Raw genomic sequence first — 21356 nt, 5'->3', positions numbered from 1 at the left:
GGACAATTGTATATAAAACATTGTACAAAGGGTTGCCCGGGAAGCTCTCGAAACGCCTTGCTTTAACCATAAAGTGAAATCATGGCATCGCCAAGTCAGTGTCTATAAGTGAAAGTGATGCGTCATCAGTGCAGAAATATGTAACTGTCAGTCCCATTATTCGGCACGAATGTGGCATAAGGGCCGGTGACGGGCGAATACCGGACCCGGTTGCATGCCTAGTCGCCGACTGTTTTGACGCTCCAATAGTTTGATATCGACCGAAGCAGGCTACTCAGGGTTTCTGAGATCATTTACGAGATCTGATATGTCGAATTTCACGGCGTCGGTTGCTGGCCTGGTCCTTCTTCAACATTGCTATACCGCACATATAACCTATCCAGGAAGTGTGAGTGGCGAATCCCATTTGGCCTTGCCTGTGCAAACTTCTCGATCGCCTCCTGGACAGGAAATCCGCAACGCTCAACAAGATAGCACACTATGAAGTAGCCAGTTCGGTTGAAGCCGTAGTGGCAGTGTACGCCAATAACGCACTTCTCAGGACGTTCCCAGCCCTCTGTATCAGCCCGCTCCATCTTGGCATTCCGTAGCTTATCTACAAGCTTGATAAACAGTTCAACGTCCTTTGGCTGAGGCGGAATCTTGGACACAGTGGGGAACTTATGGTAATGCACACCACCTCGTTCGAGGCCTCGCGGGTCATAAACCGGCTGGTCTCTGGAAATGTCGATGACATCCTTGATAACAGAACCCCATGTCCTAACAAATTCAGAGGGTGAGTGCACATCGTCGGCTTCTCGAAGTGTCTTCAAGGCGCGAAAAATGGGATATCCCTCGGGTCCAATTTCTTCAGATACCGGCGCGACTGACTTCCACTTGATTAAGTTCTTGACATCCCATTTCCCCTCACGGGACAAGTACTGCAACTGCCAAGCTAATGACAATCTTTGGGTAACATGACAGGCGAGGAAATCTGAAATAAGCCCGGCCAACACTCTTGAGCACCGCGGCATGTACAGAAGAGCATGGTTCGCTGGTGAAGGCATCACAAACGACTGGACTACCGGGGTCGGGTGAGCAGGCTGCGGAGGCACAAATGCAGGCGATTCTAGCGGAGTCGACGGCTCATCATCAGCATTGTTGACGCTGGCCTCTCCCATCTTGTCCGTCGCAAAGCTCTCCTCTGCAAGATCATAGATTGTGTCGCTTGTCTGCGATGGAACCTGTGTAGGTGACTGGCTCGATATTGCCAGCTCTTCCTGATTTGTGTGGTCATCGTTAGATTGCGTGCCGTTCGTACGATGATTCAGCACCTGAAGGATCTTGTCTACCTCCCCTGGTGGTGTCAAATGGTCGTCTTCGCCTGCAATAAGATATACCGGCACCTTCACCCCGGCCCACGTATCAAGGCTGGGCAATCCTCCTATGGGTTTGCCATCCTCATAGACTGGAAGAGCACCATATGCCATGCGTCTCCAGACTGGGGTTCTGCTCTGTTGATTGAACCGATATTGCATCACTCTCAACTCCAAATCTGCCTCCTTCCCTACAAAACGGGTCACACTCGGACTGTACGGACCTCCGATACCATCCCAGGCTCGCCAGAGTGAGAAAATCCAGCCCGGTATCCACAAAAGTCGCCTCAAGAGAGAAGACCTTTGCTGGTCTGGGGGACCCGCCGTTGGACACACCGCAACAACGGCGACAACGTATTTTGACAGATTAGTATGATGCGAAACACTTGTGCTTGCAAGTTGCGCGGCTAGCATGGAGCCCATGCTATGTCCGATCAGGATTATGCCTTGGCCATGTTCATTATCACGATGATCCTCAATTACGAGCTCCAAGAATTCACCCAAGGCTTCCGGTGTGTACGCATCCCATGCCGTGACAGCATATCGTGAACGCCCTCCTCCGGGAAAGTCCACGGATAGGCAGGAAGCGAGATCGACGAGGCTATTCAACAGCGGATAGAACTGCGCAACAGAACCGCCCAGACCTGGTATACAGACCACGAGCGGCAACGGCGCAGGCGTCCTTGGAAGTTCTGCGGCCTTGGGATGTGGTCTGAAAAATACCCTTACATCAGGATACTCGAAACGACTCGTCTTGTACGTCTTGAGCTGCGAGTGATCTCTCAGCAAGGGGGGGTCCGTTGTATGAGGATCCGTGTCGACATATTCGCCAGCTATGGGCGGCGGTTCATGCGCTCCCGCCATCTCAAGTGAGGCTGTTTGAGAAGAGCTCGTTTGACGGTGTTGTGTTGGTCAGGCTGTGCTGAAGTCCCCCAAGGCTGCGAACACACCGTGTTCAGAGCAGGCATACGAGGGGCAAGACAGTTTCGCTGACCGGCGAAAGCCAAGTACCGTGTGATGCTTAAGACTCTCGGCTTGCGTGCCCCGGGCAAAGATTCACGCAGTCGAAAATAAATACTACAAGGGTGTAGGAACGGTGAAGTCTAGAAAAGGCTGCGTTGGGCAAGCTTCTGAGGTTTATGGCCAATCAATTGTCATGTATGTATTCGCCTCCAACCACTGAGACTAGCAGGAGCAACGCGCCTACTGTTTCGGCAAAAAAAAAGGTCCAAGTGAGGTATCTGGCCCACTTTTCTGCGATACCTAACAGGTACGTCTTTACGGAGTAGTGACAGTATCGGCTACGATAAGAAGATGTAGCTCTTTATAGATTTAATTATTACTAGTACTTATATTATTATATTACTTCTTAAGTGACAATTTATACCGTTTAACGCGGTTTTTCTCATTGGCTAGAACCCCTGGCCGGTACGAAAAATAGACCTTAACACATTCAAAGGGATGCGGCCCAGTTCTGTGGCGGACCTACCTACAAAGGTACCTAGGTAGGTAGGTACTTAGGTAGGCGGACGGCTTACCCTGCAACCATCTAACCCGGTCATAATTACAACAATTGCTGAAGCAGCTGGATCGTATATATTATTGTGCGGGTTTGATGTCGGTTTGTGATTTTTTTTTAGGCCACGCCAGAGCCTTGAGCATCACTGACGCCCGAGCCAGTTCAGGAGGTTTGCTGCTCAAACGTCCAGAAACGAATGCACAAGGGAAACGAGCGAAGTGATGATTCAATTCTAAGTGTACACAATATATCAACCCGATGAGAGTTGTGGGGAACCCTTTATGTACTTAAGTAGGCGGGAATGTAGTGATTATATTCATACAAGTTATCTACACTATGTCACTAAGCCAAGCAACAAGACATTTTGAATTCAGCGTGTTTATACATAGCAATGTCGAAGTATGCACGGCAACACTTGTGCCACGCGAGGCACCTCATGCCTCAACTCCTACGCCCTCCTTCCACCCCATGGGTATCAAAGCTGCTGCAACCTCAGAGACGCCTCGTTCGGTGGCAAGTAAGTTGAACTGTGCAGCTGCGTTTCTTGTGTCTAAAACTTCCACCCTCATCCCCAGCTCGGCAATGTGCTTCTTAGTTTCTGGGCTCAGCGGAAGATTTTGCTTTCCGACACCAATGACGAGTAAATCTAAGCAAAGAGGTCCGTTAGAATGTGATGGCTCATGATGTATGTTGGCGTATTGCCACCGCATGTGGCCTGGGTTGACCATGGGGGTGGGGTGATAGCGAACCAAGCCTCGGCGACAAAAAAGGCTTTGTCCAAGAAGGAGCGTCGGAACATACCCGGTCTTGGCCAGAGGAGATCAAATATCCCGAATACATCTTTAGGGAGGTCGAATTGGCCTTTCTTGTTTACAAGTTCCATTGATTCCGTTGCCTCCCATGGCCGCCACGCAAAGGCTTCCCCGTTCACCAACAGGGCTCCATTACCACCCGTGATTGTAAGTCCGCTATTGAGGCCAAATCCATCATACATGCAAACGTCGACCGATGTGGAGGGTGCGGGCATGTCCCCTAACATGTCCAATTCGGAGAAGTTGGTTGGCGGCGGTTCGGACGGTACATCTCGCCGTGAGCGGAGAAAATGGGTACAGGTCTGCAGTGTTCGAAGATGATTCCCATACCCAAGATTCTGCGTACGAGCCTTGGGTAAGATGGCGACTAGGGCCGAATGCTGCGATCGAAACGCGTGAGACCAATTATTGCGACAGGTACGACCACAGAATGTACGCTGCCAGTCTCTGGAACCGCACCGCAGGGCACTTGTCATAACTTAAATATCGTGGACGCTGTTCGCGCTGTTCGGCTAGAGTGCGACCGTATTTTCGATAGAATTGAGAAGCAACTGAGGTCGGATTTGCTCTGCGTACCGGAGTGTTGGATTAAAATGTAAGTAGTTGCGTATGGTCATGCTAAGTTCGTGTGCGCCGGTCCTTGGTTTGTAGCAGCTCCAGTGAAATTCACTGGGACGCCACTTTGGCACAACCTGTCCCGCTTTTTGGCAGCAATGATCATTCAACCACTTGATATTGAGCGCAGTTGACATTTTTATCAGTGTGGTTGAAGGCCTGGTAACATTCAATTTGGAATAGCCTCTTTTCTCAGGCCACTTTCTCTACGACATTCACGCAATCCTACCCTAGGGACGTACACATATCCTTGTAGGTGGTGCGCGCTGGTGTTACACACGGTCGCAATTACATCATGATCATAAATCACATCCGGACAACAAATGCGCTGAATCGTTGTCGCAACACATCGGCGATCGATCCGAAAAGGTGCCAACTTGATGTTTCTCATTCGAATCACCAAGGAAGAAATGCAGTCTTAAAGACAGCAGGAGACCGGATTTTCCGGCCCAGTCCCCAATGTATCATGCAGTCCCTTTTTGTCCTAATGAACACCAAAGCAATGAACCGTTCTCCTCAAAAAGTTCCTTGCCAAACACGCAGTAAGCCCGACACGTCATTGAAATACGTTTATTTCTTCTTCTGGCTCTGCTCCTGTTCCTTCAGCACCTTCTTGACAATCTTCTGCTCCTCGATCAGGAAGGCTCGGACAATACGGTCACGGACACAGCCGCCGCATCTCGAGCCTCCGTAAGCACGCTGAACGGTCTTCTGAGGCTTCGAAATCTGGGAGTATTCTCGGGGGCGGAGGGCGGGGATCTAGTACCAAAGCTTGTTAGCTATTTGATTTTCAAGTATCGTCTCGCGATGGGACTGCCCGTTGCCATGCGCCGATGATCTTGAGGCTGGGGCTTAGGTCTGTACGGCACTGTGGCCACGCCATTGCCGTGTTCCCAAACGCGTTCGTGGCAGATTAAGAAACCGTCATGCCATCTCGCGACATGCCATCCCCTCAGCCAATATTCCTCCTATTTGAACAGCTCGTTGTCGGGTTCGGTAAGCACTTACGCCAGATAGCTTGGAGCCGCAGTCGCCGCACTTGGGGACAGTGCCTCGCTTCTTAATGTGCAACAGTCGGAGCTCGCCACCGGGAGTCTTAACGACTCGGGTTCGGTTGGAACGAGTGTTGTAGCTGCGAACGCCATGTTAGCTGTATGGTCGTGAACGCAAATGACTTGTGACTTGGAATTAATTCGCATCGCGATGCCAAATATCATACTTACCCGTTACGGCGGCGGTAGGTAACTCGTTGGGTCGCCATTTTTACTTGTCGTGCTGGGAGTGTGCAATGAGGATCTCACCAGAGAACGAGGAATTTCGAGATTTGGGTAAAATTTGTGTGGGCAGAAAGACAGAATTGTGCCCGCTAATGCAGCGAATCAGAGTGAGTATTCCGCAGGAAAGGACCCACCATGAGTCACGTGGAAATTGCAGTCTATCAGCTCGTCCGAGGCGCTGGCAGAGGGGTCATGTGGAGCTGGCGAGTTCCGTCAAAGCTCCATACCTACCTAGGTACCTTCATAGGTAGGTAGCGGTAGGTATGTAATGACTTGGACGGGCTTCGAATTGGCCAATGTCCAAGGCAAACGACATCTAGAAGTCAAATAATTTCACTTTGGTATGGGGATATATGCTGAATTATGCTGAATATAATGTCGATAGATTCGAACCACGATCCTGTGGCAGGTTGTCTGGATTTGGTGGGCTGAGTGCATCGCTACGAGCTCAAGGAGACTCGGCTTTTTGGGTGTTCGATCAGCGACGATGAGCCATCTGCCCATGGTATCCACGGATTGTTTAGCTTGAATCGCGGCAAGTGTCACGAACGTCACACAGTATAAGAGTGACCAAACCAGAATGATCTTGTGACAGAAGTGCAAGCGATGAATTTGAAACTACCTGGCTCCTCTCCGATATCCCTTAACCGAGTACGCCGAACGATAATGGCCCAATGAAATACATATAGTGACAAGAAGAACCTGTTGAATCAATCCTTATCCATCTTGAACCAATCCGGATGGTCTTTATGTCTCCATTGCTTGATACCGAGCGGATTATCCTGCCTACTTTTTTCTGCTTGAGCAAACACTTGTTTGGTTGTTTCATCTCTCATCAATTCTGTGAATTCCTTCACATCCATCTGCGCGTCACTCACTGCCTTCACGAATGCATTGAACATAGTATCAGCTAGATGAGGCACTCCGTTAGTAATGAGTCCAAGAATGATACGTCGCTGTCTATTTAGGAAGACTTACGAGACGGCTGTTTTTGGACGAGAGGATCTAGCATTTTGGGAATGGTATCTCTCAGTAATCGCGCCTAAGGTAGAAGTGGTTTAGTATTGACGGCATAACAGGGTGACTCTAGACGCGGAGGTAATGAAGAGAAAAAAAAATCCAGGTCGTACTTTGATGTACAGAAGTTTGAGTCGCTTCATTGCTTGGTTCAACTGAGCCTCGTCCATGGATTGGCTGGTGCCTACAGGCAAGCCAGCGGATGCTCCTGGCTGATTATTCATTGCGCAACGGAGTGATATTGTAGACGCGTCGAATGATCTTATCTATTTGAGGAGCTAGCAACGCACGGAAACGATAGTAAGGTGTCGTGTGGTCTGTTAATTCCAGTCGGATAGCAGGGTTTTGGCTTGCCGTCGTCGTGATAGTATCTACCTAAGGCACCGAGTAGGCAGTCGCGGTGAGGCGAAGAGCAGGGCAATCATTTTGTGGGGCTGGGCGAGGGAAAGCCTGACACGACCCGGCCTCTGTGATGGTAGATTTGACACCCTAGTCATTGGCTTCCCAGAAATTGCCCCGTTTATGTTGAAACCAGACCTTTGGCGTTTATGTTGTCATTAATATACATATGGTGCACAGTACCCAAGTCCTGGGTGCTCGAGTAGAAAGGAGACAACCTGAGGACCTCATTTTTACCTGGAGATACAAAAGAGCTCCTGCAGGCTTGTTTTCCAGGAGCTTTAGGTAGGGTTGGTAGGTATAACTGTGGAATATTGCGCGAGCCAAAGTGTCCAACGCCGTCGTCCACGGTGCCAGCGGGGTCTGGAGACCCCTGTTGCCAGACCCTTCCTGCACCATGACTGGCTAGCTCTCGCCGGACCGGATCAACACCAAACCTTATTAACTCGTCGACAGTGCGGATTGGAAAATCCCTACAGCCCAACCTCCTGCACTTGGGTCGATTGTACCAAGCCTATACCACATCCCAACGACACGGCAATCCTTCTGGGTCTGACTCCCTGACCCTTTGCACACAAGGAGAGAGAACAGCCGCCGTTATTGCGGCCTTGACTATCAGCACTCTCTTCTTCCCCTCGCGTGTCTGTTTCAAAAGTCGCGCCACCGTGGCCCAATCTATCGCGATGCCGAACACACCACCGCCAGCTCTGCTTCCACCCCCGGAAGGCATATTTCGATCTTTCGACGATCTAATGGCTTCGGTTCAGAGGGTCGCCAAAGATCAGGGATATGGAATTGTCAAGCTTCGCGCATCTAATTATCGAGACGGAAAGCCGACGCGTTATGACCTAGTATGTGATCGGGGTGGAGTCAAGTACAACAGCACGGCCAAGAAGCGCAATCCCTCCACACGCAAAATCGACTGTCCTTTTCGCGCAAAAGCCGTATGCGAGGTGCAACTCGGAAATCAGTGGAGATTCGCTTTGCAGGAGCCTCGCCATAATCACGAGCCTCGCGTTCCATCTGGAACACCAGGTCAAGAAAATGCACCATTAACAACGACTATTCGCTCCTTCACAAACAAGTTGGATCGGCTGAGCCATGACATCGCTCAAGGGTTTATACGCATCGAGCAACGGTTGGATAATATCGAGAAGCGAATGGAAAACCTGGAGGCTCGAGCGGGTGGTTACGAACCTCGATTCCAAACGATTGAGTCAAGACTACAAAATATGGAGGGGCCGCGCATGGATGGCATGGGAATGGATGACGTCGAATCGCGCCTATTGGCCTCTACGGTCATGTAGGATGACGACCATATTGCTCATTGAGCGGTGACTTCGCGCCCAGCATGGTTTCAGGCCGCTTCCATCCAACAATTCGTTGTACAGAGCAGTTGCGAGGGCGGCCATTGCGCAAGGTGCTTCAAAGTAGCAAAATCAGTCGATCTGGCTGCTAGTTTTTCTTTTCTTTTCCGATGAACTGTCTCCAACGGATAATTGCGTTTTCGAGGATGCGAATGGTAGCGAAGGGCAAGAAGAGGGTATGTCATGATTTCAGACGTACGTTTTTTTGAGGCGGATATGATTCCCAAAAACACCCATGGAGGGATTCATTGTTGGCGTTCCGGAGGTTTACCGTATTGTCGTGTTTCGGTCTTGAATCAGCAGGCCGGGGTTGGGACACCATCTCATGGTTTGTTATGTTAATTTATGTTACTTCTGTCGCTGATTTGCAGTTTATTACTCGGTTTCATTTATCACCGTTAATGCTGCTTGCATCCCCATTGTGTTGGGAGAACAAAGGAAAACTGTATTGTTATGTAGAGACGCTGCAGCCATTGGGGACCATGACTCCCTCAAGAATGATTGTTCTGGCAAAAGAATTCAAATAGAAATTGCGATAACTATATTTCCTGCTCCAGAACTATGAGGCTTGTTGTGTCTAACTGTCATCACAGAGTCTTGCCTGAAAGCTGCTCGCCAGGATTTCCCCTTGGGATAAGCCAAATGCTACCGCAAGTCGGAACAAATAAACAACCATGACTACCTACCTAGGTAGGTACCTAAGTAGGCACGATTGACTTTTTCGCTTGGAATATATCAATCTGCTGGCAGTGCCTTCAGAGGGTTGAGCTAGGTGCCTGCCTACTAGGTACCTAGCAGCTCCGAGCTGCATGCAGGGTCTGGTGACTCTGGTCTGGTTACGGAGTAAGGCTGGACAGGGAGGCCCCACCTTCCCAGGGAGGGACAGGCCAGCTGACAGCCGACACACTGGGAGCATTTCATGTCACTCAGCTAACTAACCAAACGAGCCTCTTTATCTCCTCCAAAGGAATTATCTGTACGGCATCTGCATGATTTCTTCATTGACCATTGATTGACATGAACCTCGACGCATCCTCCGAACCGCATCATGACAATCCTGTCCTTCACCCTGAGCGAAGAGGGCGTGTCTGCCTTTCGTGATGCACTGATATGTCTAAACAAATTCAGCGATGATGTATCCCTAGAGGCTAGAAAAGACTCGGTAAGATTGTGCCCCGAGGAGACGGGCCCCATGCTTTTCAGTCACTAACAACTTGTACTCTATAAGTTCGTTCTTACAACCTTGAATAGTTCCAAGTCCGCCTATGCGAGCTTTAAGTTCGCTACAAACAGATTCTTCTCTAAATACCAATGTCAGCCCATTGGTCAATTCCGCGACAGATTCTATTGCACACTATATATCAGGGTAAGCTCTTGAACTCATCTCTACGACCACTCTATCTGCCCTCATACCTCTTGTGCCCGTCCTAGATTTTGTCAGAATATATCATTCTGCACATAGTACTAATGTCCATAACATATTCAGTCACTTATATCCCTATTTCGCAGTCGTTCAAGCTCAGAGAGTCAACGAGATGCGGAGAAGCAGACACTTATCGACAGATGTGATATCACCGTCGAGGATGGGGAAGGCGTTAAAAGCCGCTTCATCGCCCGTATTGTGTTTCGGAATGGCTTGACATCAACTCATCGCTTACCATTCGAAGTGGCTGTACCCGTTCACGCAAAATTTGATAGACAAGATGCGCCACACCACTGGACAATATCATCAAGGACGCTTCGTCAACTCATGGAACATTTTGGGCCCGGCACCGAGTACTTGGATATCAACACTGATGGTGACCATGTCAACTTCACATGTTTTAGCGAAAAAACCGTTAATGAGGATGGTATGAACGACCTCGCCACCTCCTGGAGAACTTACATAGCACTAACATCCACTGCTAGCGGTGCTGAAAAAGCCGTTGCAGACCTCCATTGCTGTTGAGACAGATGAATTTGATGATATCGACCGTTGAAGATAAGCTACATATCGTCATTTCTGTGAAAGACTTTCGCGCCATTGTTCAACATGCTGGGATTACTGGAAATGCCATCTCTGCCCGATATTCTCTCCCCGCGAAGCCCATATTACTCTCTTATGCTGGAGATGCTTTGGCTTGCGAGTTTCTTATAATGACGGTAGGAGAACGTGGAAGTAATCCGGCCCAAAAGACGAAAAAGGGCCGCAAAGCAACAACAACAGCAGGCGGCTCAGGTCCACGTTTAGAGGCTGCCTCTCGTAGGACCAGCGTTGCACCAAACGAAATCACCACGAATATACAACCTTACAGGCTTTCACAGTCTGCGCAATCTATCACGAATCCCACGGTACCTAACCCAACGCCCCATCCACATCTTAGCGCTGCTAGGGCCAGCGCTTCACGAATTGGTGCCTTTGATCTACGGCCGTCTCAGAAGCCACCACCGCCTACTATCCGCTCAGAAAGCCTATTTGTAGATGATGATGGCTGGGAGCCTGTGAGAGACGAGGAGGAAGACGTGGAACAAGACGCAAGGCTGGAGTGGGATCATAGTGCCGACCCTGTAAGTCTACAATGTTCTCCATTCACCATACATCCAACTAACCTACAGAAGAACCCTTCAGCATTGCAGTTGAGCCGGATCGAAGAGCGTCATGCAGCCAGCGTTGGGCGCCAAGAAGCGGCAGATGTCCAGACCGCCCCTGAGTCAACATACTTGGAGCCGACACAAAAGCTTTCAGATGTTAAGAGCCTCGCGTTATTTCCGGACTAGAAGTATGAAGCGGGAAGTGGTTTGTAGGCTGCCGCCTCGATGCCCGGGTAGAGCGGGAAATAAAACGACGGAATCAAACTCGTCCTATGCATATCCAGCTGGTAGCACAGCCGGCACCAATCCTAGTAATCCGAGAATCCTCAGGTATAAATTTTGAGGATGCAATCACATTCCAACGGCCTTTAACGTCGTTGTTTTCCACCACAGGGCCACAATTCCCATGTTCGCCCCAGCCCCACGAAAGCGCATCGCCATCTTGTGACAGAGCCACAACATGCTCACTGCCAATTGCAATTTGCTCCAGACGAGGAAGATTGGGTGGTGGCAGTTGACCATGATCATCTCTCCCCCACGCTTGCAGAGTTCCGTCTCGATTCAATATATAGACGGCTCCCCAGCCTGCCCCAATATCTGACCATGAAGATATTACACTGGGACTCTTGGAGAGTATCCCCCACTTGTCCGACCCTAATATGCGAACCTGCCCACTGTCTGGGGGTCCAAAGAAACATGTCGCCTCCTTGGTACAGACCGCGCGATGTACGCTGAATCCGATATCGGCTATCCTCCGAGGCTTATAGATGACACCAGCGGGTGCTCCCACTTGTGATTTCCGACAATTGCCCCAGCCATAGGCATCACCGTTATCGAGCACTGCGACCACATGTCCCATACATGCCGCCAAGTCAATAATTTCTGTTCCCGGTGGAGGGAAGTCGTGTAGTTGAGTAGCTGTAGGCGTTCGAACAATCAGTTCTCCTGCACCAAGCTCACCCTTCATGCCGGTCCCGAAACTAAAGAGTTTGGTTCTTTTCCCCGTATCATCGCGGGAAACAATAAATGATGCCTCCCATGTTGCAGCAATGAGGATAGGGGTTCCTATGGTGTCGTCGTGTCCGCTATGGACCAGGCGAACTGGCTGAAAGGCCACAATTTTCGAGTCGTTGTTTGAGATTCCACAAGCTCCAGCAGACGGGTCACCACTCCAGAATAGGTCACCAGATTCATCCAAGAGAAGAGTGTGGTTACCGCCAGCGGCAATTTTCATTATGCGGGAGCCCAGAGGTGCCGGGTGGAATTGAACTGGCTTCGGAACGGCATACATCTTCTTCATGCCCAATACCAAGTTGCCCAGATCCATTGGACCCGATGGCGAAAATGTCTTCCATATCAACATACACTCGAAACAGTCAGTGGATATCAACTAATAAAAGAAAGGGTCCAATCTCTTGCCGAGTGAGCTAGCCACTTCAGCTATAGAATTTCCAGTCTAGTTGCAAGCTGATATGACGCTCATTGGGGGAGGTACAGCACGTAGCATCGTTCAACAAAAATATTGCATGCCTGTCATGAGTTCCTTCTATTCTCATGGGGGTGACTGACCGCAACCTCTCGCCAGTGGGTCCTGAGGTGTCGTGGGTGCCAGGGTCTGCTTACTAACCAACTGGCGCCCACTTTAGTGGCCTGTGGTTTGGTATATTAATCTGCATTTTTCTCTTCCCTCTTCCCACCTTCTCTTCTGCACATCCATCTGTCACCAAGTCGCAAAGTTAAAGTTGGGAACGTCGCGTTTCAAGACAGGTAAAGCGCAGGCGCAATTTGCATGCATACTGAGTTCCATTGTTCCTGCTTGCTGCTTTCAATCAAGAAGCAGATCAATGGCCCCTACATCTTACAAGATCCCGGAATGGATGGAGAATTTCGTCGTCGGATTGATTGGAATGGGCGACATGGGCAAGATGTATGCGGATAGACTATCTGCAGCAGGCTGGAGGTAAGTGTCGTGAGTATAATACATGGTCTGCAAGGGGTTGGAAATCGTCCTGGTGTCTGTAAGTTGGCCATCTTGTTCTTGCCTGTCACCCAGCCGTCCTTTCTCAGCTTCAATGATGACTAGAGCGCATTTGGCTCGAGCATTGTTCGTGGCCGCCCATGGGCCGTTCCGGTCCCTGAGCTAAGCCTCGTGCTCCCAATGATGTAAACGCTTGCTACCTTAACAAACTTTTGTCTGAAGAAGCAACCAATAACGTGTATTTTGTTTCGCAACCAAGCATGCACTTCGATAGGCCATCAAGCTAACAGAAGAGAAGATAGGAAATTAACAAGAGCAAACCTCTAGTGTACTTGCTTGCGATAGGGAAGATAGATTCGATAGCCTCAAAGAACAATATCTTGCAAAAGTACGACCCGCGCTGCCTGTTCAAGTTGCTTTCAGTTCCAGTTCTGTACTGAGGATGGCTTCAGAGCAATATAGAAATTTGCCGCAATGGCCATTATGTGTCACGAGCCAGCGACTACATTATATACAGTGTCGAAGCTGCCATCATAGACCGTGTGATTGCGCAATTTGGCCCCTGTATGCATCCCAATGACTGAAGCCCTTCCCATCCTCTATATTTCTGACGTGTGCATGCTCTCGTGGTAGCGACGAAGATGGGTGCCATCGCCGGCGGCCAAACGTCTTGCAAGTCTCCGGAAATAAAAGCCTTTGAGGAATACTTGCCGCCCGATGTCCATATTATATCTTGCCATTCACTCCACGGTCCTGGGGTTGATACACATAATCAACCACTAGTTCTCATCCAGCATCGTGCGCCGGATGAGGCTCTGCGGAAGGTCGAGGCTGTTTTCAGCTGCTTGCGGTCCAAGTATGTTTACTTGACAGCGCAAGAACACGATCGTATCACTGCGGATACACAAGCTGTTACCCATGCCGCGTTCTTGTCCATGGGAAAAGCCTGGCACGCAAACAGTCAGTTTCCATGGGAATTGAATCGCTATGTAGGTGGCATTGAGAACGTCAAGATCAACACCATGCTGCGCATTTACGGGCAGAAGTGGCACGTGTACGCTGGCCTTGCCATTCTGAATCCTGAAGCCAGAAAACAAGTGGCTCAGTATGCTGAAAGCGTAACGGCCTTGTATAAACTCATGCTGAAAGGTGACCTGGATGGACTTCGGGACAGAGTGTACAATGCAAGGAATAAAGTATTTGGTTCGGCTTCGAATTGGGGTACCCGTCCATTGATCGAGCCCTCAATATTGTCCTCATTTTCGCTTGGAAAACCTACAGACGCACCGCCCAGGCCAAACAACCATCTCAGCCTCTTGGCCATGGTTGACTGTTGGGCCGCGCTGGGCATTGTGCCATACGATCATATGCTTTGCAGTACGCCTCTATTCCGACTTCGACTTGGCGTAACAGAACACTTATTTCTCAATACGACACTGTTGGATGAGACATTAAAAACAGCTGTCGAAGACAAGATGTATCGAAGCGATGACCTTGAGTTTACATTTGCAGCACGTGGTTGGGCCGAGTGTGTTTCACTTGGCCACTTTGAGACGTGGGAAAAACGGTTCATCAGCACGCAAGAATTCTTCCAGCCTCGTTTCGCGGAGGCCAAGGTTGTAGGCGACCAGATGATGAAGAAGGTTCTTGAGAGTTATGAGGAAGACAGTCAATGATTTTTCTTTTAGTGTAAATGGTAAGCAAAGGTCCTATGAATGGAAGAACTATTCCTTTCCATTGAGGTCGATGGGATTTTATATGATGAGAACCGAGTAAATAGAAGAGGAACAAGTCCCCTCTGGATGAACGCCCGTGCCTCGCATGCCCTGCATGGGACTATTCAACTTAACCGACGGAACTGATATCCTCATCCAAGTGACAGTTAGGCTTGGAGGATGATATCAGCAACAGCAAATTGGAAACCCTATTTCAATCAGGCCGCACTCCGCAGTGACGGACTAATACAGTAACAGCCCGGGACGCGGTAGCTTGCAAGTCCACCGCCAATACGGACTCCCATCCACATCTATTTACGTTTGAGGGATAGCATGCTCGAATAGTTCGTTCATTTGTTCATTTGGATATATGTAACTTACGGTGCAAGTGGCTTGCCAATGTCCACAGCAACTCGTTGCCCTGGAGAAACAGCTCGGTCATTTGTGCTTCGGGGTACGGAGTACAAGAGCATACAACCAATAATGCCTTGGTACATAAACGCGTCGCGAGAATGGATCAGGACCCATAAAACTTTAGGCTTGTACCAATCAAGATAGTTACATACATTCACCTGACTTCCCGCGTCATGGATGCGACGTGGATACGTCGGCTCTCGCCGCTAAACAATCTGACATTTACAATAGGGAGAGTAGTTATTTATCGAGATTTTTGGATACAGTCATGGGGCAGAGGAGAGATACTAGTCGCACTTGCATAGAAAGAGTTACCGCGGCTATCGTGCCCAATCTTAAGTACCCACTAGGTGCCCACTACCTAAGTACCTACCTAGGTACCTACCTAGGTAGGTAGGTAGTGACTTAGTAGGTGCCCAGGTCGGTCCTTAGATGCCGCCTCTGTGCACCGCATGGCTGGTCTACACACGTACTGGAATAGCCGCGTCGCTTTAGAAACTTACGAGGACGTCGGCAGCTTCGTCGAAAAACAGAAGGGGAGTGCGCTTGCGGTGCTTTTGGGTTTCTCGTTCAATTAGGCCGATACACATGTGGCACACGCATTTCTGCCTGTCTACTTAATGGAGTAGTATACGGAGTATGGAGTACCAAGGGTAATTTAGACATGCTTGGACATGTGTGGCCGTAGCGTCCCCGTTGAAGGTTGCAAGAACATTCAATACTGGTTGAAAAGAAGCGGACTGTCAATGGGTGCAATGGTGGTGTATGTATGTAAGTACGTGCATAACGTACGGAGCACAGACCGCCCAACATTGGACCCACACTAGCTTCCAACAATCTCCCAGGTCTGCGCTGGCTCCCGGGTCGTTATGTACTTAAGTATCTGGTCTGCATCTCTGTACACACTAGTTACCTGGCGAGAAGTGGGCATTGCATACAATGTGCAAGTACCGATATACCTTGAATGGCTCTCCAGTACTTTAGCAACCAAGGTACCCGCCTAATAAGTACCAGCCGCTTCAGCAGCCAGGTATTACCCAGCGGCGGTGCCTGGGCACCAGTTCTTCAGGCTCCGGACATGTGGCCGTCAATGGTCCGTCGGGGCTCGAGCTGGCGTGTTTTGTCCCGAGGTGTAAACAAATCAATTGGCCAACCCTCCCCAAACAGCCTCAAACGGCACCAGGGCACCAGGGCACCTACACCACACCCACCCCCCTCTCTTTTGCGACTTTCTGCGACCCGATTCCTCTTGTTCCATCTGCGGACCTTCCATCCATCGTCCATTTGCCCGTTTATATCGTCAGCATTCCTCACGCTGCCTCTCCGTGAGGACCCTCGTTGCCGCCTACCTCCTGTCTAGGCCGCCGCTCGTCACGGCTGGATTGCATCCGAAAAGGCCGCCCGCCGTCTCACTGCACCGCTGACTGCTCATTGCTCTCGGGGACCATCATGTCAGTAAAGTTTGAACGCGATACATTGCGGCAGACTACGCAGAATGTCGCCTCCAACGCTCTGCCCGACGGCAAAATTCCCGGCACCAGTGGCAAGCATCCTCTGGCTGAGAAAGTTGGCACAGCCCTGACGGGCGGAATCCAGAATGCTGGCACCAAAGGATATCTCGCTGTATGTCACTCTCCCCTTCCGGATCCCCATTTAGAGGGAATTTGTGCGTCAGATTATCAAGACTGACGACTATTGTCTTTTTTTCTTTTTGGCGAATTGTAGGCCTACATCAAGCAGCTCGAGTCGAATCCCCTGCGAACAAAAATGCTCACGGCCGGTTCCCTTGCTGGTGCCCAAGAGCTCATTGCCTCGTGGCTCGCCAAGGACCGCAACAAGCATGGCCACTACTTCACCTCTCGCGTTCCCAAAATGGCAGCATACGGTGCTCTTGTCAGTGCGCCGCTTGGCCACTTCCTTATCTGGCTTCTGCAAAAGGTCTTTCGAGGTCGAACTAGTCTGAAGGCCAAGATCATGCAAATCATTGTTAGCAACCTGGTTGTACGTGTCTCCTTTGAAACCCTGGTTCCATCAGGTATTACTTGGTCTTCCATAGACTTTCACAAGCCTTTCAAACCCCAAATTACTAATCTCATGGTTCTTGATTTACCGCCTGTAGATTGCGCCTATCCAGAACAGCGTCTATCTCGTTGCCATGGCTCTGATTGCTGGCGCTCGTACATACCACCAGGTTCGTGCCACCGTCAAGGTTGGCTTTTGGAGAGTGATGCGCGTCTCCTGGATTACGTCGCCTATTTGCCTTGCCTTCGCTCAGAAGTTCCTGCCTGATCAGCTCTGGGTGCCGTTCTTCAACCTTGTCTCATTCGTCATTGGCACCTATATCAACACCGTGACCAAGAAGAAGCGTCTTGCCGCCCTTCGCAAGAAGCACTTCGGCGACGGCCGCCCCAGCGCGAGCGTGGGCCGCCCTGATGATTATCCTCCCATGGGGGGGCCTAACCCTCCTTACTAGAAGTGTGCCCACGAAAGACTATCGCGATATCTCGGTGTTTGGCGTAGGCTTGGGATGGGTACATATATCGATATGTGCTACGCGTGGGGAGATATGGACGGCATGACATACGAGCGGTTAAGAATTGAACATGGACTATTGTGGAGGCTGTTACCCGGTATTGATGGCTCACGCAGAATAACGGGGGGATGCCTCCACGGTCTCGCGGAAGTTGGGATGCACCTGACAAGCTACTGTCCGATGTGAAAAGAGTGGAAGTGTGAAGGTATCGAATCCTCCTTGGGCTTGCGGTTTTTGTACACAAATCTTGTTATTGCTTTTTGCTGGCTTGGATATGGTTGTTGTACTTGGCTTCTATGTTAATATCTAGTCTTATGACGTGGATAGGCCTGCGGAGAAGGGGGCCATAAATTATAACTTATTTCGGCTGCCCTTTGTGCCCATTATCGAGCTGGTCCCGGCCGTCTATGTCTGGGCTGCATGCGCACGCAAATTCGGTTTTGCCTGGTCTGCCTTGACAACTTGGTACCAACGTTGCCGGCCTGTTTCCTGATATACTGTGTGCGTCGACCTGGTGGTCTCAACCCATCTGGGAGACACCTTTAAAAAAAGAGCAACAGCCTCAGGAAGGACCCAGAGATAAATCAGTCTCTGGTGGCAGCACTGTGAGCTTGTGGTAGTCCCCCAAATGATACCTGCGCGAATCCGAAAAACGTGACTGCATGGAATCGTTGAAAAAACAGCCCGTGGCCATGGCTCAATCGGCCACGGTGGCATGTCCTTCGTCTATATCAACCATGAATGTCGGACTCCAATACTCCCACTCTCCACCGGTCTGCTTGTCCACCCACAGCATGCCTTCAGCCACCAAGTCGTCAATGACTGTTCGACACCGTGCCCGCTCCCAGCCCAGGTTATCGCAAAGCATGCTGACACTCACGTAGCCCAAAACCTGGGCAGCTTCAACGGCAGCAACCTGGTCATTGCTCAACTCTCTGGGGACGCTCCGGATGTACTCCTTCCGCCCGACACGAACTATACCGTAGCTTCCGCCCAGCGGCTTCAGCGTCTCGACGGCGCGGCGGACGTCGTCCTCTGAAATCTCGCTGCTGTTGCCGGAGCTGTCCACGCGGCCCCGGGACAGCCGCTCACGCACCTCCCGCAAGCCAATGAGCCCGCCGTTCTCGCCTCTTGTCGCGCTGCACATCTCCACTATGCGGACGGCCAGCTCAAAGTAGAAGTCGTTGACCGTCTTCCCCAGTAGCTGCGCCCAGATAGAGCCGCCTGGGCCGCCTCCGCTGCTGTTGCTGCTCGAGAGGGGATCGACGCCGATGGCGGTACACATGCGCGCGAACTGGGCGCGGAACGACGGGTCTGAGCGGATGTCCTTGGCGTGTGTCTGTGCGAATTGCTGGAGGAGAGATCGGAATACGGCCAGCTGTGTCTCGAGGGCTTGCGCGTTGTTCGCGCGCAGAGATGAGCCATGTGATGCGTAATGGGCCGACGTCAGTCTTGACCTGTCAAAGGCCCCAATGCCGACACCTTTTCGTGACATTTTGACAGCGGCGGGTGCGTCACAATGTGTCTTGCACAACAAGTCGGGTCTTGGCAGCTTGCGTGCGGCTTCAAATGAGTGTTTGTATTTGGGGAAAGCCTTGACTTGATGTCAACTGGTCCTTGTCAGTGACGCGTGACGTAGAAGCGCTGTCTGGTGGGGGCGACCTTCCTAGTTTGGCGACGACAAAAAAAACACATACGTACATACATGAGCTCAAAGATTGCCACGTCAAAATATAAGTCTCGTCTACAGACAACACAGAAAATGTGCCTGGGATTTGTGGTCCAGGAGACAGCTGAGGAATACCTTCTGCAGACTTGCTTATACTATCCTGACTCTATGGGTATATCTAGAAGCGGCGGTGGTCTGTTAATATCATATGGATATATACATGTAGCAGTAAACCGCTGACACAATTCACCATTTCCCAAATGTGAGTATTTGTTTTTTCGCTGTCGCCATCAATTTATTCTCGCCGCCGTTTTCTGCCCCGCAAGCCACTGCCTTCACTCTAGTTTTATGTTGTCGTCACTCATACCGCAAAAACTTGAGGCACCCAATCGAATTGTTTCGTTCTGTTCCAAGAATTGCTCGTTCTACAATGTGCCGTAACGATGTTGCGTCGCGAAATGCCATATTCCCTCGGGGTCTTACTGCGTTTGGCACTGAGCTTGGCCTTCATCAACGTCTTCGTCTTCCCACTCGCTTGCGAACCGAGGATCTCCAGAGTTTTCGCCCATCTAGAATGCATGTTAACAGCTGCCAAAGTAAGTGAGCACTGAGACATAGCGCAATATCATACCTTCTCAATATCGGCTCCGTCTTCATATTCCAGTTCATCAACTTCCTCAGCCTCAATAGGAGGTGGAGGAGGTGGCAGCATTTTTTGCAGGGCTCCATACGACGCATCATCCTTTAACCAACCATCCTCAGGGAACTCCACGGTTACAAGAAGGTAAAGATCTCCTTTCACCTCGCCTCGTTTCATAGGCATACCTTCGCCAGCGATCTTTAAGCAGTCGCCGGGCCGCAAGATTTTGCCTCGCGGTCGTTCGATGTGAATTCCTCTGCCGTCAAGGTGCTTGAGTACGACTCGGGAGAAGCCTGTCAAGGCTTCCGCCAACGTGACCGTGAGCTCTGCCGACAGGTCGTTGCCTAAGCGCGAGAAAGTATCGTGATGCTCCTCTACTAGAGTGAAGACAATATCGCCGGGTATTTGGTCTGGAAATTGATCCGCTTCGCCTTCTAGAACAATTCTCTCGCCCTGCCTTGACCCTCGTGGAATGTATATCTCCAAGGCTTTCTTTTCTTGCGTCGTCCGCTTCCCCTTGCACTTCTTGCAGCGATCCTTCTCCTTGAACACCTGTCCGGCGCCTTGGCAGTGATCACATAACACGGTTTCTCGTCTCATCATGCCCGGCCCGATCTGTCTAATTGCCTCAACCATGCCATTGCCTTTGCAGCGTTCGCAAGTGGTTGATTTGGCTTTTTCCTTACCACCAGATCCCTTGCACTGACTGCAAACAACCTGCTTATTAGCGGCGAATTTGACTGTCTTGCCCTTGTAGAGTTCTTCAAGAGTAACTTTATATTCCTGCTCCTCATCGGGTCCGCGTCTAGGCCTTTTAGGCCCCCCAGGGCCTCCCATATTAAAGCCAAACATCTGGGAGAGTATATCGTTGAGGTCTACTTCGGGTCCGCCTGGACCACCTCCGCGGGATGGATCAAAGGCTGCCATGCCGTGGGCATCATAAAGATGTCTCTTCTGCTCATCACTGAGAATTTCGTACGCACGTGTGATTTCTTTGAACTTGACTTCGGATTCCTCGCGTTGTTCTACCGGAACCTTATCGGGGTGATATTTAAGAGCTGCCTGTGTTTGTGTTAGTAGAAGATCGGGAAGTTTTTTTTTTCTCAATGATGGGCGTACCTGGCGGTAGGCTTTCTTGATTTGGTCCTGAGTCGCATCCCTCTCGATCGAGAGAAGACCTATGACAACAGTTAGAGGGATGGAAAATTTTGAATCAAGAATCATCAAGCAAATACCGTAGAGGTCAATCTCTTCTTCGCCCATGGCACCCGACATGGTTCGTGGAGGCTGAAATCAAATTGTTGATGACAAGATCAACCTTCAGCCTGGAAACAAGTCGATGTGGAGCAGGCAGGCTCTGCAGAATGCAGAAATCTTTCGAGGCGCGGGGTCGTGCCGAGCGAACCTCGCAGATTCTAAGGTTAGTACCGTAGTGGCAGTAATTCGCGGGACGTTTGCTGCACATCTTACGTGGA

The 21356-nt window shown here is 50.3% G+C and overlaps 11 protein-coding genes across 11 annotated transcripts; 4 read left to right on the top strand and 7 right to left on the bottom strand.

The window, feature by feature from the left end:
- Window positions 1-317: 317 nt before the first annotated feature.
- Window positions 318-2219, bottom strand: J3458_001037 (uncharacterized protein; the record flags this gene model as incomplete). The annotated part of the gene is made up of 1 exon (XM_007809819.2): window positions 318-2219. One exon carries the CDS (start codon window positions 2217-2219, stop codon window positions 318-320), a length of 1902 nt encoding a protein of 633 aa, XP_007808010.1.
- Window positions 2220-3308: 1089 nt separating this feature from the next.
- On the bottom strand, window positions 3309-3901 carry J3458_001036 (uncharacterized protein; the record flags this gene model as incomplete). The annotated part of the gene is made up of 2 exons (XM_066116492.1): window positions 3309-3520; window positions 3676-3901. 2 exons carry the CDS (start codon window positions 3899-3901, stop codon window positions 3309-3311), a joined length of 438 nt encoding a protein of 145 aa, XP_065978374.1.
- Window positions 3902-4871: 970 nt separating this feature from the next.
- On the bottom strand, window positions 4872-5562 carry RPL34B (60S ribosomal protein eL34; the record flags this gene model as incomplete). Its single annotated transcript, XM_007809818.2, has 3 exons — window positions 4872-5060; window positions 5310-5433; window positions 5525-5562. 3 exons carry the CDS (start codon window positions 5560-5562, stop codon window positions 4872-4874), a joined length of 351 nt encoding a protein of 116 aa, XP_007808009.1.
- A 726-nt stretch (window positions 5563-6288) lies between these two features.
- Window positions 6289-6819, bottom strand: J3458_001034 (uncharacterized protein; the record flags this gene model as incomplete). Its single annotated transcript, XM_066116491.1, has 3 exons — window positions 6289-6488; window positions 6557-6620; window positions 6709-6819. The coding sequence occupies 3 exons, from the start codon at window positions 6817-6819 to the stop codon at window positions 6289-6291; spliced, it is 375 nt and encodes a 124-aa protein (XP_065978373.1).
- Window positions 6820-9409: 2590 nt separating this feature from the next.
- J3458_001033 (uncharacterized protein) lies at window positions 9410-10340 on the top strand (the record flags this gene model as incomplete). Its single annotated transcript, XM_066116490.1, has 4 exons — window positions 9410-9523; window positions 9590-9727; window positions 9848-10211; window positions 10270-10340. The coding sequence occupies 4 exons, from the start codon at window positions 9410-9412 to the stop codon at window positions 10338-10340; spliced, it is 687 nt and encodes a 228-aa protein (XP_065978372.1).
- Window positions 10341-10497: 157 nt separating this feature from the next.
- Window positions 10498-11118, top strand: J3458_001032 (uncharacterized protein; the record flags this gene model as incomplete). The annotated part of the gene is made up of 2 exons (XM_066116489.1): window positions 10498-10908; window positions 10960-11118. The coding sequence occupies 2 exons, from the start codon at window positions 10498-10500 to the stop codon at window positions 11116-11118; spliced, it is 570 nt and encodes a 189-aa protein (XP_065978371.1).
- On the bottom strand, window positions 10885-12478 carry ATS1 (alpha tubulin suppressor). The gene has a single exon (XM_066116488.1). It carries the CDS (start codon window positions 12293-12295, stop codon window positions 11192-11194), a length of 1104 nt encoding a protein of 367 aa, XP_065978370.1. The 5' UTR covers window positions 12296-12478; the 3' UTR covers window positions 10885-11191.
- A 144-nt stretch (window positions 12479-12622) lies between these two features.
- Window positions 12623-14853, top strand: TYR1 (prephenate dehydrogenase (NADP(+))). Its single transcript, XM_007809815.2, has 3 exons — window positions 12623-13298; window positions 13363-13474; window positions 13544-14853. The coding sequence occupies exon 3, from the start codon at window positions 13552-13554 to the stop codon at window positions 14584-14586; it is 1035 nt and encodes a 344-aa protein (XP_007808006.2). The 5' UTR covers window positions 12623-13298; window positions 13363-13474; window positions 13544-13551; the 3' UTR covers window positions 14587-14853.
- Window positions 14854-16488: 1635 nt separating this feature from the next.
- J3458_001029 (uncharacterized protein) lies at window positions 16489-17512 on the top strand (the record flags this gene model as incomplete). The annotated part of the gene is made up of 3 exons (XM_007809814.1): window positions 16489-16662; window positions 16765-17040; window positions 17159-17512. The coding sequence occupies 3 exons, from the start codon at window positions 16489-16491 to the stop codon at window positions 17510-17512; spliced, it is 804 nt and encodes a 267-aa protein (XP_007808005.1).
- A 757-nt stretch (window positions 17513-18269) lies between these two features.
- dot2 (ESCRT II complex subunit Dot2) lies at window positions 18270-19067 on the bottom strand (the record flags this gene model as incomplete). Its single annotated transcript, XM_007809813.1, has 1 exon — window positions 18270-19067. The coding sequence occupies one exon, from the start codon at window positions 19065-19067 to the stop codon at window positions 18270-18272; it is 798 nt and encodes a 265-aa protein (XP_007808004.1).
- Window positions 19068-19227: 160 nt separating this feature from the next.
- On the bottom strand, window positions 19228-21247 carry XDJ1 (DnaJ-like protein xdj1). The gene is made up of 4 exons (XM_066116487.1): window positions 21117-21247; window positions 21001-21059; window positions 19873-20943; window positions 19228-19810 (listed from the first exon to the last, which is right to left on the bottom strand). The coding sequence occupies exons 1-4, from the start codon at window positions 21154-21156 to the stop codon at window positions 19721-19723; spliced, it is 1260 nt and encodes a 419-aa protein (XP_065978369.1). The 5' UTR covers window positions 21157-21247; the 3' UTR covers window positions 19228-19720.
- Window positions 21248-21356: the final 109 nt, after the last annotated feature.

Source organism: Metarhizium acridum (assembly GCF_019434415.1).
Source record: "Metarhizium acridum strain ARSEF 324 chromosome Unknown scaffold_1, whole genome shotgun sequence".
NCBI classification, from domain to species: domain Eukaryota; kingdom Fungi; phylum Ascomycota; class Sordariomycetes; order Hypocreales; family Clavicipitaceae; genus Metarhizium; species Metarhizium acridum.
Note: the sequence above shows the minus strand (reverse complement) of the source record. Positions and strands in the feature narration are given on the sequence as shown.